At 42.8% G+C, this 17489-nt stretch overlaps 1 protein-coding gene across 1 annotated transcript in view; it reads left to right on the forward strand.

The window, feature by feature from the left end:
- Positions 1 to 17489, forward strand: part of PTPN2 (protein tyrosine phosphatase non-receptor type 2) — a 119566-nt gene that overhangs the window by 38505 nt on the left and 63572 nt on the right. Inside the window, exon 2 of the mRNA XM_068234699.1 lies at positions 16221 to 16311. Coding sequence (XP_068090800.1) covers positions 16221 to 16311 — 91 coding nt within the window. The remainder of the gene's footprint in view (positions 1 to 16220; positions 16312 to 17489) is intronic.

A 17489-nucleotide genomic window follows, 5' to 3' on the forward strand; every position in this document is an offset into this window, starting at 1 on the left:
AGGGGAACTTTTTTTTTTTTTTTTTTTTTTGGTACAGGTTTTCTTTAAACTGGATCCTTTTATGAAAGAATCATAAATAGCTAAAATTTGATTCTTCCTCAATTAGCGGTTACAACAAAACTTTCTCCCAACCATGTGTGTGTGGGTGTGTCCATTTGTTGTTGAACCTATTGAGTTTTGCATGAAGTGTTATTGCAAGACATTTTGTTCTTTTACTTTGTTTTGAGCAGTGGGAAGAGAGTACACCTTATCACATCCATCTGCTTGTAGATGTTGGGATGTCTAAGCTGCAACTATTAGGGCCGGTTTCCACTTGTGCCGCACACGTCAGTGAGACGCGCGGCGGCACTTCCGGGTGTGCGGGTTCGCAGGTGAACCCCATGAGCCGTGCTATGGGATTCGCAGCCTCCCGAGTGAATTCTGCGGGCAGTACTGGCCGAATCGCTAGCGCAAGCGTTTCGACAGGCAGCTCAGTTATCCCCTATGACAGTTTCCCCGTGCGACTTGTGTACGGGGAAAATCTGCGGATTCGGAGCGGTTTCCGCTCCAGTGGAAAAGGGCCCTTACTGTACATACTGTATTTTTACTTTTCTAAAGGTTTTCTGAGATATATTCTGTGTTCACTCCCATAGGTAGCGCCTCATCTCCAGAAGAAAAAAAACTAAATAAAAATGGGTGGGAAAATGGTTAAAAACTAGAACAAAAAATACGGTGGGTGGAGAGGGGGAGTAAAAAGAAATTGAACATTTTGTTTAACCACTTTGCATTCCTGGGTTTTTACCTCGTATGTTCATGACAATTTTGACACTTCAGCTGTTGCTATTGAAGTAGCAATAACTTTTTTCTTAACTTATTACCGCCAAGTGGTGGTTTTGTTTTTGTTTTTTTTTTCCCAGGACAATCTAGGCTTTCTCTGGGTGATCATTTTTATCCAAAAGTTATTTAATAGTCATTTTACAGGTAAAAATGGTGGTGTAGATGCAGAATTTTTTTTTATTTTTTTTAAGTTTTCACTCTGTCATTTTCTCATGACAAATCCCACAGTTATAAAACCCATTACATAATCTATTTGGCCCTTCACGATTAAAATGATAACTTATATGCCTTATTTAACTACTAGCTGGGCATGTGGAGGACCATCATCCCCAGCTTGTGCGCCTGGCAACAGTTCTGGTGTCCCAGTGCTGTACTGATGCATTGCTAGGCAAGGGCAGAGCAATGCAGCTGCGCAGAGCATTGGGAGCCCTGAACTGTCGCCCTAGCAATTGCAACTGGTCGCTTAAGGCTCATACACACATCAGACCATAGTCTTTGGAAAATGAAAGATCACAGACCAATCTTACCACCCTTCATGTAGTATGAGAGCCATGCCTACACAATCTATTCTATGGAGCTGAACTCCCCATCAGAAAAAAAATCTTTGCAAGATGCTGCACACAAACATGCTGCACACACTCAAAAGATCAGTATCTGCAAAAGATCTGTTCCTGCCAAAAATCCATTCCTGCAAATTGCAATGATAGTCTATGAGATCTGCCGATCATCATACACACGATTTAACTGACATTCATCTGCAGATCAGATCCACTAGGATGGATTTTCAGATCTGCGGATGATTGCTTGATCTGCAGATGAATGTCAGTTAAATCATGTGTGTATGATGATCTGCAGATCTCATAGACTATCATTGCAATTTGCAGGAATGGATTTTTGGCAGGAACAGATCTTTTGCAGATACTGATCTTTTGTGTCTGTACAGCATCTGTGTGTGCAGCATCTTGCAAAGATTTTTTCTGATGTGGAGTTCAGCTCCGTAGAAAAGACTGTGTAGAGTATGGCTCTCATACTACATGAAGGGTGGTAAGATTGGTCTGTGATCTTTCATTTTCAAAAGACTATGGTCTGATGTGTGTATGTGGCCTAAGTCTATGGAAGCTAGCAGTGCTGGAAATAGATGGCAGCACCTGGGTCCCAACCAAGGGAGGCACGGAAGCATTGCAGCAACAAGATGCATCAATCAACCTAACGACAACTAAGTAAAAGAAAAAGCTGACCTTGCCTGCATTAGTTCTGTGGATTTGATGTTGAATTTAGCAGAGTTTAGTACTGTTGCTGTGAGTTATGTTTCTATATATCTGTTATGGGGAAGTGCTGCTTCCTTGTAAATGTTTTAAGTTTGTGACATGTATGAGGCAGTTCCCTACAAAGTCAGGTGATTTCAGTCAACCTGTGATTCCACGGAATTTCTAAATAAAAAAAAAAAAAAAAAATCAACACAACTATTTTAAGAGATTTTTGATATTTATGCACGTAGTCAGTCTACTATTATGCAACTCTCTGCTATACAAACGAATGAAGCGGTATTTTGCTTGAAATCTATTAGTTTTGAAGCATGTGTGTGTCCGATGTCTTTTCACCAACATATCTCTAAAAAAAAATGTGGTGTTCATGATTGTTGAGGGCAGAAAACACATTTGAATGACTTAAAAAGTATGTTAACTCTCATAGCTGTATCCATCGTAATCGGTACAGTGAAGGGACTGGGAGCATTCACATAAATTTCTGCTTTACTTACATTTAACCATCTTTGTTCCCAAAACTTTAGGTGCTGTCAAAGTTGAAGTTCTATTTCTAATTCTTAGTTTTGTTAAACTGTTTTCTTTGAATGGTTTTGTGTGCAAAGGAAACCTAAGGGCCCGTTTCCACTATCGTAAATCTGCATGCGTTTCCTGCATGCAGATTCGCACAGCCAATACAAGTGGATGGGCCTGTTTCCACTGGTCAGTTTTCCTGAGCGTTTTTCTGTGCAGGATTTTTCTGCACGGCAGAGCCCTCAGAATTCGCCTGCATGTGGAATGCATGCGAATCGCCGCTTATGTATTTAATAGGGAAATCGCCTGCGGCTTTGGTATGCGAATTTTCATGCGAATTCGCATGGAAATCAATGGAAATGCACACCGGCACTGCCATGGTTAAATTCGCATGCAGCGTCATTCATGCGAATTCGCATGAAAATTCGCATACACCCGCATGCAAAATACGCAGGGCTGCAGCGAGACCCCTGAGGGACGGAGGACGGCGTGGGAAGCCTCATTAGGATCCTGAGGCTTCCCCCACCCGAGGCGAGTAACCCCCAGGGGACGTTTTCACGTTTACAGATTCTCTTTAAAGAGACACTTAAGCCAGAAAAAAAGAGTTTTACTCACCTGGGGCTTCTACCAGCCCCCTGCAGCAGTCCTGTGCCCTCGCAGCCAGTCACTAATCCTCTGGTCCCCTGCTGCCAGCTAGTTTCGTTTTTGCCGACAGGCCCGTCAGGACTGGCCACGCGTAGCGTTTTCTGCATTCCCGACTGTAATTAGTACAAAAATACGCGTTGCCGCATTACACACGCATAGATATACGACAATGCGTATTTCTGTACGCTTTGAGGCCCGCAATAGCGCTAATTACAGTTGGGAATGCGGAAAAAGCTACGCGTGGCCCGTCCTGGCAAAAAACGAAACTAGCTGGCAGCAGGGGACCAAAGGATTAGTGAGTGGCTGCGAGGGCACAGGACTGCTGCAGGGGGCTGTTAGAAGCCCCAGGTGAGTAAAACTCATTTTTTTTTCCTGGCTTAAGGTTCACTTTAACCATTTTAGCCGCCTGGACGTGATTGTCTTGTCCAGGCGGCTGCTGTTGTGTTGCCGCGCTCCTGTGTTGCCTCCCGTTGGCGCGGAGATCAATGAATGGGAACATAGTTACCTTAGGTCAGCGGTATGGATAAACAAAACAGCTAGGAAACCAATAGCCATTCATTGATCTAAGTCCCCGGTAGAAAGACCGACAGCTTCTTATAAGACGCCACCGTATTTCTGAGAAAAAGTTTCCCTTCGTCCTTATGCTTCCTGGAAGCAAGAGCGTTCGCTTCCAGAACAAAAAAAAAAGTTTTGACTCTGGCCATCTTATGGCCAAATAGTAAAACTACATCCACATACATTTTTTTATTAAATAAACACGTTATTACATTTAAAATTAACTGTTTACCTTCCACACAATATTACTCAAATAAAATTTTAATGTAAAACAAATTACAATTAACCTCCTTAGCGGTAACCCCGTGTGTGACACGGGGTAAGCCGCCGGAGGGTGCCGCTCAGGCCCTGCTGGGCCGATTTACTTAATTTTTTTTTTTTGCTGGACGCAGCTAGCACTTTGCTAGCTGCTCCAGCACCCCGATCGCCGCCGCGCGCCCGATCGCCGCTATCCGGTGCGGCGCGCGGCCCCCCCCCCCCCCCAGACCCCGAGCGCTGCCTGGCCAATCAGTGCCAGGCAGCGCCGAGGGGTGGATCGGGTCTCCCAATGACGTCCCGACGTCGGTGACGTCATTCCGCCCCGTCGCCATGGCGACGGGGGAAGCCCTCCAGGAAATCCCGTTCTTTGAACGGGATTTCCTGATCGCCTATCGCCGGAGGCGATCGGCGGGGCTGGGGGGATGCCGCTGAGCAGCGGCTATCATGTAGCGAGCCCTCGGCTCGCTACATGATTTTAAAAAAAAAACTGCTGCGCTGCCCCCTGGCGGTATTTTTCATACCGCCAAGGGGGTTAAAAAAAACAAAAAAAAAGTTACCTAAGGGTCTGAATTTTTTTTTTCATATGCATGTGAAAAGGGTGCATTACTAATATATTTTTTTTTAAATTATAAGCTTGTAAATAATGATGGACGCAAAACTGAAAAAAATGCACCTTTTTATTTCCAAATATATTGGCGCCATACATTGTGATAGGGACATCATTTAAATGTGTAATAACCGGGACGAATGGGAACATGCGTTTTAATTATGGTAGCATGTATTATTTTAAAGCCATAATGGCCGAAAACTGAGAAATTAATTTTTTCCAATTTTTCTTAGAGACTCTGAAGCGAGAATAAATCTCGCTTCAGAGCTCAAAGTTAGCAGGGGCACGTGTGCCCCTGCTAAACCGCCGCTATCGTGCCGCACAAAGGGGGTCCCTTCACCCCCAAACCCACCCCAGCACGGCTTGGTCGTGCATTTGGTCGCTCCTGGAGGCAGGGCTAACTGCTGCAGCCCTGCCTCCAGTCGCGTCTGTCAGCGGCGCATCGCCGCCTCTCCCCCGCCCCTTTCAGTGAAGGAAGAAGGGGCGGGGGAGAGGCGGAGATATGCGCTGACAGACGCGCGTGGGGCAGGGCTGCGGCGGTTAGCCCTGCCCCAACCAGGAAGCGCTCCCCCGCATTACGGAGGGGGATTTGGGGGTGAAGGGACCCCGTAAAGCTGCACTATAGCGGCGTTTTAGCAGGGGCACACGTGCCCCTGCTAACTCTTGAGGTCTGAAGCGAGATTTAGGGCTGGTTCAGACGGACGTTTGCAGAGCGTTTACTGCCAGCGTTCGGGGCTTGGCGTTAAACGCTCCCATTCAAGTGAATGGGAGCGTTTGTACCAAGCTTTTACGCGCGTTTGCACAAACGCGGCGTTCGGGTCCCGGTTTTCACTGGCGTTCAAGGAGCCCCTGGAAGCTACATGTTGCTTCCAGGGGCGGTTAACCGTGACGGGTAATGTCCCCCTAGGGGGAAGAAAAAACGCGACCGCATCCGAACGCAATGCGAACGCTGCTGAAAGCCTGAACGCATCACGAACGCAACGCCAACGAACGCGACGCCTCCAAACGTCCGTCTGAACCAGCCCTTATTCTCGCTTCAGTCTCTTTAATATTCCTGTTAAAATGCATGTAGCAAAATGTACCACCCAAAGAAAGTCTAATTAGTGGTAGAAAAAAACTCTCTCTCTCTCTCTCTCTCCTATCTATCTATCTATCTATCTATCTATCTATCTATCGATCTATATATCTATAGCTCTATAATTAGGGATATAGTTATTGGCGAATGAATGGGAGGTTAAAGTTGCTCGGAGGCATAAGGTGATAAATGACTGAGGGCTGAATGGTTAATCATTAGGCCTGGAAACCACTAGAAGGCACAAAATTCAGAATGAAATCGATCTAAATGCATTATTGGACCATTACATCCAATAAAACTCTATAAGCCATCGATTTGCTGCCAGCTGCAGATCGACCTAGATTTTCCATCCTGTCAGATCAAATTGATTGAAATCGGCAGATCGATCGGGGGATTAGAATCTATTTCTGATTGCTCAATCGATACTGTAGAATCGATCCATGGGTGAAATTGACCAGTGTATGGGCCCCTTTATGCTAGGTACACACCATACAATTTTGTGTTAGATTTACCTGCCAGATAGATTTTTTTTTTCCCCAACATGTTGGAAATAATCTATCTGGCAGGTAAATCTAACAAAATTGTATGGTATGTACCTAGCATGGGTTGGATAATTTTTATATCAACTCCACAGCCCTAGATTCTAAATCTCGTACACCCGTATGTGGCCTGGCAGAGATTGGTAATTGCTCCCTTGGGTGACACTGCACAGACATGTCGAGTGTGGATTGGGGGCTGCTATGTATACCCTGGATCCTCGGCAAAGGCGATCATTATGGGCAGCTTCGTGTGTGTGTGTGTGTGTGTGTGTGTGTCTGTGTGTGTGGTTTTAGATGTTGGTGGTTCTCTAGACACATAAGATATAACAACAACAAATAACATTTGTAAAGCGCTTTTCTCCCATGGGACTCAGCGCATAAGCATGGCTCCGACCATCGTGGTACAGAGGAAGAATTTTATAAGTCTCGAAATGCCAGGCTAAACAGGTGGCTTTTCAGTCTGGATTTGAATAGCTCCAGGGATGGTGCTATCTTTACTGGGTGTGGCAGGGAGTTCCAAAGAGTAGGGGCAGCATGACAGAAGGCTCTATCTCCAGATTTTTTGAGGTGCACTCTGGGAGTGACCAAGTTTATAGAACTTGCTGATCTGAGGTTGTGAGAGGTGTGGTGCAGCTTCAGCAGGTCCTTCATGTATCCAGGGCCCAGATTGTGCAGGGATTTGAATGTCAGCAGTCCAATCTTGAAGAGTATTCTCCATTCTACTGGTAGCCAGTGCAGTGAGCGAAGGATCGGTGTAATGTGACAGTGGTGAGGCTGGTTTGTTAGCAATCTGGCAGCAGCATTCTGCACTAATTGCATGCGACGCAGGTCCTTTTTGGGGAGGCCAGCATAAAGGGCATTGCAGTAGTCCAGCCGTGATGTGATGAAGGCGTGGACTAGGGTTGGAAGATCCTCTGGGGGAATCGGATGTTTTTTTGATTTCAAAAAGGTTTTTATTGGAACCAAATAGCAAATGAACATAGTATTACAACAGTATTACTAATAACAAGGGACGGTTAGCAGTACAGTATTTTGCAGAGAAAAGGTTGAACAGCAAATATCCATCAAAGAGAATACATACTGATCATAGCAATTCTACTTAGTATTAATTTTAACTGTGCATTCGGATATTTAAATCAGAAGGAGAAAACAATGAGAATATACTATATTAACCCCCTTGATGATAGGAAAACACTATATGTTTAGGTCATTGATTTAAAATATTTCCTTTTGGTTCCCTTTTCTCCCCCCCTCCCTTTTTAGGCCCATCCCTATCCCCAAACCCCCCTCCCCTTTTGCCGCTCCTTACCAAATCCCTCAAAGAGGCATCAATTATCCATTAACTTGGATATAAAGGCAGATTAATTATCAGGGGTCTTTCAATGAACCTTAAAACAAAAACCAAAAGAGGCTTTTAAAAAAAACTTTAAATCTCTTGCTCATGCCTATTCATGTATCTTTCCCCAAAATCCAATATCCCATCAAGATAGAGATGGTGATTACAAAGATGCCCTTTGCCTTTTTTATATGTTATTGGAACATCAATTTCCCTTCTTCCGACTCTTGATATATGTGCCACAAAAGCCAGGAATTTGCACGTGAAAGGGGTCTATTAGATGACTCCTGAGCATACTTCTCCTCCATTTGTTTAATATAGCTCATTTCCTTTCCCCAGTCTTTTATAGTGGGAGTACTTGTAGATTTCCAAAATTTAGGTATGACTAGCCTTGCCGCAGTCAGAATATGATGCAGTAGGGATTTTTTTATATTTTTTTTTAATTGGCGTTGGTAACATCAGTAGTAGCATTGGCTCAGGTGAATCATCTAATGTGTACCCCAGACAGTCTAAAACTATCTTACAGATCTTAGACCAGAAGGGTCGAATCATCACACAGAAGTGCCATATATGTACCATTGTACCAATTTCCACTTGGCATCTCCAACAAAGTGGCGTAATATCTGGGCATATTTTGTGCAAGACTTCTGGGGTTTTGTACCACCGTGACAGAATCTTGAAAGCATTTTCTTTACCCCTACCCGAAATAGAGGCCTTGGCGGTGAAGAGAAATGCCTTGTCCCATTCTTTATCAGGGAATTCTTTATCCAATTCGGTATGCCATCTGGAGATCTATGGAGGTCTAGTATCATAGATAACCCGAATAGTAATTGATAGTATAAGGATATGGCCTTCTTGTCTGGTGGATTAATAAAAATCTGTGTCTCAAAATCTGTCAAATCTCTAGTCTCATACCCCCCCTTCAGACATTGCCTAAGGAAATGAGATAGCTGAAAGTATTCATAGAATGGAAGAGAATCACACCCTCCTAATGACATCAAATCTTGTCTGGTAGGTATGAATCCAGTGGTTAGTAAGTTTTTTTTAATTTTAAGATTAGAGCCTAGCCTTTGTCTAATTATGAAAAAATGATTAAATCCTGGTTGGAATAGGTAATTATTCCACACTGGGGTTATGGGGCTAAGATATGTAGACACTATGAAGGCAGATAAGATTATCCCATAAAGATAACGTTATCCGTGTGATTGATGGCCAATTTCTGGCTATTGGTTTCCTAGCTGTTTTGTTTATCCATACCGCTGACCTAAGGCCCTTCTGGAGGAGTTCATTTTCTATAAGCACCCATTGTTTAACCCCAATCTCCAAATCTTTGATTCTAGTCAAATGGGTAGCTAGTTGGTAAAGTTTAGGGTTGGGGAGTGCTAGCCCTCCTTCTTCCTTTAGTTTGTATAGGGTTTTAATAGCAATTCTAGGTCGGCGGCCCTTCCATATAAATGCAGACCATAAAGCAGTTACCTGTTTAAAAAATTTCCCCGGAATACGTATAGGCAATTTCTGAAGTGGGTATAACAATCGAGGCATAAGATTCATTTTTATAATGTTTATATGTCCTGTCCATGAATGTAAGGCACCCTCCCATCTCTAAGTCTACTATAAACTTATTCATAAGTGATTGAAAATTTTCTTGGAATAATTTGGCGTGATCTTTGGTAAGTTTTAAGCCCAAGTAAGTAATGTAGTCCTCTTTCCACGTGAAGGGAAAGGATTTTTGAAGTCTAACACTGGTTGATTCATTGATAGAGATATTAAGGATCTCACTTTTGGTGGCGTTGATCTTAAAATTACTATACTCTCCAAATTCCTTCATAACGACTAAAGCATTTGGGAGAGAAACAGACAGGTTGGTAAGGTATAACAAGAGATCATCTGCAAAGATAGAGAGCTTATATTGTACATCACCAACCTTAATACCCTGAACGTCCATATTATTCCTTAGTGCTATGGCTAAATGCTCCATTGAAAGAATATAAAGCAGAGGGGACAACGGGCAGCCTTGGCGGGTGCCATTTTGGATCGTAACAGGATCGGAGAGCAGACCGTTAATTCTGAGTTGGGCTGATGGATTATCATAGAGTGCGAAAATACTATCAGAGAACCTAAGACCCGGAGAAAGACGCATTTGTTCTAGAGAACTTATCAGAAAACGCCAGGAAAGCCTGTCAAAGGCCTTTTCCGCATTGACTGATAATAAAAGGGCTGGTATATGCGATCTTTTAGCAAAATTGGATAATAGCAGGGTTTTAATAGTATTGTCTCTAGCTTCTCTCACAGGGACAAAGCCTACCTGATCAAGATGGATTACTTATGGGATAATCACCATAAGCCTTGTAGCTAGGATTTTGGCAAAGATTTTTAAATCTACATTAATTGAGATTGGCCTAAAGTTGGTGTTAAGAGAGGCGTCTTTTCCGGGTTTGAGGATGACTGAGATATGTGCTAATTTAGCTTCTGAAGGCAGTGGAGTATCAGGCCCAATATGATTAAATGCTGCTACAAAAAGTGGCATAAGGTTGTTTTTATATTTTTTAAAATATTCTACAGAAAATCCATCTGGACCCGCCGCCTTTCCTGCTTTTAGAGCCCCAACGGCTATCAAAAATTCATCGTTAGATATAGGAATCAGATGTTTAATCTTTGCAATGTTCTTCAGATGAAAGAAGGAAGATTTAACTACAGATGAAATTTGGTTTCTGAAACTCAATTCCCCATCGATTAGTACGCCAAGGCTGCGCACAAGGTTGGAGCTGTTTATGTCTGAATTCCCAATCCTGATTGGTGTTGCTTTAGGATAGAGCTGCTTTGATGGCGAGTGCTGGCTTTGGACAAACAGGACCTCAGTTTTGTCAGCATTCAGTTTCAACCAGTTATCATTTATCCATGCCTGTAGCTCAGCTAAGCAAGAGTTTATTTGTGGGGTAGGGTCTGTTCCACCAGGTTTGAAGGACAGGTATAGCTGTGTGTCATCGGCGTAGCAGTGGTACGTCAGGCCATGACGTAGGATAAGTGTACCAAGTGGCAACATGTAGATTGCAAACAGCAGAGGGGATAGGATTGATCCTTGTGGCACTCCGAATTGTAGAGGTGCAAGTTTGGACTTTATAGGACCTAGGGATACTCTCTGTGTTCTGTCAGTCAGGAATGATCTGAACCACTGGAGGACTGATCCACTGATGCCACAGTACTCCTGCAGTCAGTTTAGCAGGATTTCATGGTCAACTGTATCAAAAGGATTAGGATGGAGCATTCCCCTCTGTCCCTTGCCATGAGCAGATTGTTGCAGACTTGGATGAGGGCTGTTTCACAGCTTTGGTGTTTTTTAAAGCCAGATTGTAGAGGGTCCAGAATGTTGTTTACTGACAGCCTGGTTTCAAGTTGCAGATAGACAGCCTTTTCAATAACTTTACCTAAGAAGGGGAGGTTGGAGACAGGTCTGTAGCTGCTCATAGCATCTGGATCTATGGAAGATTTTTTAAGAAGGGGCTTGATGATTCCTTCTTTTAGAGAGGTAGGAAACCTCCCTGCTTGCAGAGAGCAATTTACTATTTTGTGAAATGCTGGACCAAGCAGGTCAGGGCATTTCAGCATATGTTTAGTTGGTCCAGGGTCCAGGTCGCAGGTTGTCTGGCGGAGGCGACGGAGGATGTCTGAGATCTCTAACTCACTAATACTTTTGAAGTCAGTCCAGGGTGTTAGGTTGTTTTTGCCACTATTTCCAGGAGTTGAATAAGTCTTAGGTGCTGTGGACTGAATGAGAGACCGAATAAAGAATACTTTGTTAGCAAAGTAGCAAGCATAATAACATTATTATGCTTTATAAACGTCAATGCAACATAATTGCCCATGTTCACAAACTTAAATTGCATTTGAAAATTCTCTCAACTGTTGAGGTACGCTATTAGAAGTCATGTCTTTAAGGCCCTGTGAAGAAGAGAACACCAATAGCCCAATATAGTATAGTATGTACTGGTAATGGAAGATTTATAGTAATACTCACAAACCAGGGTTACCATTAGGCAACCACTGTCAAGGCAGGTGGGGAGATTGTCCTGACCCCACTCAGGGTTAAGAAGTCGTTCTCTGTAGTAGAAGGAAGTGGGTACAGCCCTCCACCTAGGGTGGACTCAATGTAGCAATAAGATAACAGAGGCGCCAAATGAATAAACGGGACTAAATGAGCTTAAAAACCAATTTGGTAATAGAGGAGGCAGTGGTGGACTTACCACCTCCAAGCAGAACACACGACTGTAGATTTTCAGTCAAAAAACGTTTATTGGGTACTCCAAAATAAAGTGCAACATCCATGTCCCCAAAAACCAAATCCCCCTGCTGTGCCAATGCATGGCGATTGGGATTTAGACGTGATTTGTGAATAAATGTGACAGAAGGGATTGGTTTTCATAGGCTGTTATTTGTTTCTTTTTTGTGTGCGGTAAAACAGAGCTATTTGCCCCTGGTGGAAATGGAGCCTTACTGTTTGCGATGTTGCTTACTGGACAGTTTCCACAGTGGGAAGATTCTCTGTTGAAATCTGCTTTCACATCATAGTACAATGGCTTGAGGGAGTGATAGCAATGCCCACCCTTGTTTCTCATCAGTAAGACAGAAGCACATAATAGTGTTGGGTAAGTGCTGAAATAGCTCTGCACAGAGGATTATTAAGTATTTTCCTTTACTTTTCCTGTAAAATGTCATAAAAATAAGGAAAATGACTTCCTCATCCTGCACCATCTGTTGTGCTGATACTTCAAGGTTTTCCTCTCCTTGTTTGTCCGTGTTATAAACCTTATACAGTTAGCACTTATAGCTGAATTATTGCAAATTTCCTTCTGTTTTAAGAAGGCACACCAAGCATTGCTTATTAGTAGGAGGGCTTTTTGGTCTCTTTTATCCCTCTATACATTCCTAGTGGTTTGGGTCACCATGAGCTGCGTGTTTACGGTGTTTTACTGGTCCAAGCCCTATCTCATACAGCCATATCAATCCCTACCATGTACTGATGAGGGCCAAAAGTCCTAATTAGGGTGTCTACATGTGGGGTTGGTGTGGCTGTGTAATGTTTAAAGCTATAGGCTTGCTATACACCAGCAGTTCTGGGTGCTTGCCTTGCTTACAGGGGCGAAAAAGGATAATTTGCATATTTAGTAGTGCATTGTGGGTAACCACAAATTTTTACTTATAGCTGAATTATTGCAAATTTCCTTCTGCTTTAAGAAGGCCAATTCCACCAAGCACTTTAATTATGACACACCTAGAAGTTTTTTTACCTTATGGACCAGAGTAGTTCTTAGGGATGATCAATGAGATGCAAATACTTCTGATATTATGCAAATATATGCAGCTTAAAGGACCAATCAATTGAAACCTGGGTTTAAATTGATTTTTCCATTTTCTAACTGCATACGTTTGCATAAATGTTCATCTCTTTGATTATCTCTAGTAGTTAGGATGTTTTTGTTTTGTTTTTACTTATGTTGGTTGGTTGGTTTATTTTCATTTTAAAGTGGTATGAAACTAAATTGTATGAATTGAAGAAGCAGCTGCAGGTCTTGATTATCTACAATTCTCCAGCACCACATTTCCATGCCCACCTCCTACCTGGCTATTGTGTGGGCCTATTGTTCCAACACGGCACCATCAAGGCCATGATGTCCCATGGTTTCTGGGACTAAGGGCTGGTGCACACCAAGAGCTGCTCTGAGCGTTTTATAAAACGCGGTAGGAAAACTGCTTTGCTATGTATTGCAATGGGGTGGTGCACACCAGAGCAATTCGTTTTTTCCCCAAACGCAAACTCAGGTCCTGCAGCATTTTTGCTGATTTCTGAGGCAATTCTGCCTCAATGTTAAAGAGAATCCGAGATGGGTTTGTGACATCAATATCAGGTCACAGAGGCACATTCTGCATACATTGCCCAGCCTCTGTGTTCTTACAGTGTGCCCCCAGTCTCCCCCGTGCTCTGTTGTCCCCCATTATAAAAACCGCCAGGCTAGCGAAAAGCTGATTGTCGCTAGTTGGCTGTCTACCTTTTGGCTGCCACTCACTGCCGCTCCCCCGCCTCCTGTATAGCGTGGCTCCCCGCCTCTGTCCCTTCCCTCCCCACCTCCGTAAGCTTCCTCTAATTGGCTTACAGAGGCGGGGAGGGAAGGAACAGAGGCAGGGAGCCGCTCTATAGAGGAGATTGGAAGCGGTGCTGATTGGCAGCCAAAAGGTAAACAGCCGACTGACAATCTGTGTGTCGCTAGCCTGTCGGTTTTTATAATGGGGTACACTGTAAGGACACAGAGGCTGGGCAATGTATGCAGAATGTGCCTCTGTGGCCTGATATTGATGTCACAAACCCACCTGGGGTTTTCTTTAAGTATAGGAAAGTGGAAAACTGCTCTGAAACGCACTAGATCAGAGCGGTTTTCCAAGTGTATTTGTTACCGTAGCTGTTCATTTACAGCTGTACCGTAACAAAATATAAAAAACTGCTCTGGGGACAGGAGGATCGGAGCGAGGCTGCGAGGGCACCATACAGCTTCAGGGGGCTGAGGGATGCCCCAGGGGAGTAAAAATCATTTTTTATTTTTGACTTAAGTATCCCTTTAAGCGCTGGGCAGGGGTCTGCCAGGCATTTGGTCAGCTTTGCGGTCCTACAGACAGCAGGCTGCAAAGCATTGTGGGGTTGAATCAGGCAAGCTAGCCTTCAATCCCTACATGCTTCATTGAGCCTTGGGCGCCCATGTCCCTCTCATTAACTACTGTATATCGAGAATGCCCAACAAATCCTACCATTTCAGGGGGTGCTCTGACCCAGCTGTCCAGCTATCAAAGTCGGGCCATTGTTGAATTTGTTACAAATTCTTGAGTTTGCCCAATTTCATTTCTTCCACTAAGACCGTACCAGCATATCTATATCTGCAAGACTGTGACCCCCATTAACTGAAGAAAACGCATCATTTAGTTATGGTGAGCTTGGCGATGAGAAAAGGAAATTTTTTTTGTGACTTTTAATGTTTACTGTAGTTTGCTTTTAGATATGGTTGAGTGGTTGAGCATGTGGTGACCTTGCTTTAGTTATTTTTGTGGTAATTTCAGTTTCTTTTCACATTGGCAGTATTTTTTTTACTGTACATAATTATCATTGCCATGGTAAACACACATCTCTTCCTTTACTGTCAGATGTTGTTAGAACATTTTGGGTGTTTAGGAATCTGAAGCAGTTTGTAATATTAAAGAGACTCCGTAACAAAAATTGCATCCTGTTTTTTATCATCCTACAAGTTCCAAAAGCTATTCTAATGTGTCCTGGCTTACTGCAGCACGTTCTACTATCACAGTCTCTGTAATAAATCAACTTATCTCTCTCTTGTCAGACTTGTCAGCCTGTGTCTGGAAGGCTGCCAAGTTCTTCAGTGTTGTGGTTCTGCTATGAACTCCCCTTCCAGGCCCCTCTCTGCACACTGCCTGTGTGTTATTTAGATTAGAGCAGCTTATCTCTTCTCACTTATCTTTTACAAGCTGGATAAATCGTCCTCTGAGCTGGCTGGGCTTTCACATAGTGAGGAATTACAGACAAGGGCAAAGCTGTTTGCAGGAAGAAAAGAGCAGCCTGAAACTTCAGTGCATGAGAGATGCAGGGGGAAAGAAACACACAAATGATCTCTTGAGATTCAAAAGGAAGGCTGTATACAGCCTGCTTGTGTATGGATGTATTTTCTATGTGTGGACATACTGTACATCAACCTACTTCCTGTTTTGGTGACCATTTTGTTTGTTTATAAACAAACTTTTTTTAAAACTGTTTTTAACCACTTTTAATGCGGCGGGGAGCGGCGAAATTGTGACAGAGAGTAATAGGAGATGTCCCCTAACGCACTGGTATGTTTACTTTTGTGCGATTTTAACAATACAGATTCTCTTTAATGTATATTTAGGCATGCACTGAAATTGCGGACAGTGAAAAGAGTGGGGGGAGAAACCACAGAAACCCCTCTTTGAAATCCTGGGTTTTGTTCCAGTACACGGTGCCCCTGTGTCTTTTTTAAAGGACTGTATTTGCTGCCGTTGGCTCGTATGAGATGTGCCTTAATTTGTTGTTTCTGGAAAGTTGTAGTAATTTGATCATCTGTAAGATTGTTCTGGGAAGAAAGCTGAACTTTGCCTGGGAAGAGGTCAGCACACGCAAAATATACATATTTCCTTCATCTCTCTACACATTGCAGATGTTATTTTAAGAAAGAACCCTGTATAATCAATCCTGGGCTATTTCTGAATGTTTCTCATCTATTTGTAAAGAAGCATGATTAGTCACCAGGGGGAAGGGTTTTATTTTTTTATTCATTTTGCCCGTCTTTTGCCGAGAATGCTGATCTATACTGTAGTACTGCTGGATTATTTTTGCATCAAAGCTCTTGAATTCCCTTCAATTTCTTAATTGGCTTCACCCCTAGTTAAATTATCCTACATTCATAATTTAGAGCTCAGTGCAGTTTTGAGGTACAATCCACTGTTAAATTCAATAGATAATCGCAATATTTTTTTTATTTTTTTTTTTTACATTTTATTCTTTGTACTGTCTTTCCTAAATATATTATTGTATTTTTCTTAGGACATTCGATCTAAATCACCCATGTTCGCCAACAAGATAGCAAAGAATCAGGAGAATAAAAACAGAAACAGATACAGAGATGTTAATCCATGTAAGTACTTTTTTTTTTTTTTGCCCTTTAGTCTTTTGGTTTAAATACTTTCTTTTAAAGGACAACTAAAGTGAGGGATATGGGGGCTGCCATATTTATTTCTTTATAAACAATACCAGTTGCCTGGCAGCCCTGTTGATCATCTGCCTCTGCATGCAACAGATCAGGTGTTTTTGACATTATTATCAGATCTGATCAGATTAGCTGCATGCTTGTTTCTGGGGTGACTCAGACACTACTGCAGTCAGATATATCAGCAGGGCTGCCAGGCAACTGGTATTGTCTAAAAGGAAATAAATATGGAAGCCTGCATGTTCTTTTCACTTAAGTTGTTCTTTAAAGCAGATATCCAGCCTAAAACATTACATTTCAGGTCTCCTGTAAGGGTAAGTTATAATTGCTTTTGGTGTCTTGTCCCCTGAAGTCATCCTGAACAGGGTTGTGGAGTTGGTACAAAAATCATTTGCCCACCGACCGGACTCCAAATCTGACTCCGGGTACCCAAAATAACTCAGACTCCTTGCTCTAATACTTACCAGGGCTGTGGATTTGTTACAAAAATAATCTGACTCTGACTCCTCAGTTTATGAAACCACCGACTCCAGGTATCCAAAATAGCTCCAACTCCACAGCCCTGGTCCTGAAGCACCCTAATTGGCTTGCTTCTTGGGTATAGTCCTGCCCCCTGAAAAAGAGCCATCTGCTTTCTCTACTGTATATTGATATAGGGAAAGCAGATTGCATTTTTAGGGCTATGTGCTGGAAGCAGGCTGATTTGGGGGCTATGGGGAATAATTATAACTTTGTCTTACAGGAGGAGACCTGCAATTTTTTTTTTTAGGCTGAATATCCACTTTATTAAACTTCTCAAAAACCTTTTATGTTGAGTTGGCAAATTCAAGTGCATAATAGAATCTAACGTCTTTCTCTTGGTCAGAAGACATTGGTAATTGTGTGCTAGGCACTGTACTACAGTGTGACCCCACTGATGAGAAATTCCCCTTTTTATCTCTTCTTGCTCTCAGAAGCCATTTTCTGCTGGGAAAGTGTTTTATAGTTGGAATTTCTTATCAGTGAGGGTGACACTGTAGTCACTTCCTGTCTAAATCAGGACGGAGTCAGCCACTTACATACCTGATATTTAACTATTTCTGACAGAGAAAGAAAAAAAGGAACAC

Source organism: Hyperolius riggenbachi, chromosome 5 (genome assembly GCF_040937935.1).
Source record: "Hyperolius riggenbachi isolate aHypRig1 chromosome 5, aHypRig1.pri, whole genome shotgun sequence".
Lineage (NCBI taxonomy): Eukaryota > Metazoa > Chordata > Amphibia > Anura > Hyperoliidae > Hyperolius > Hyperolius riggenbachi.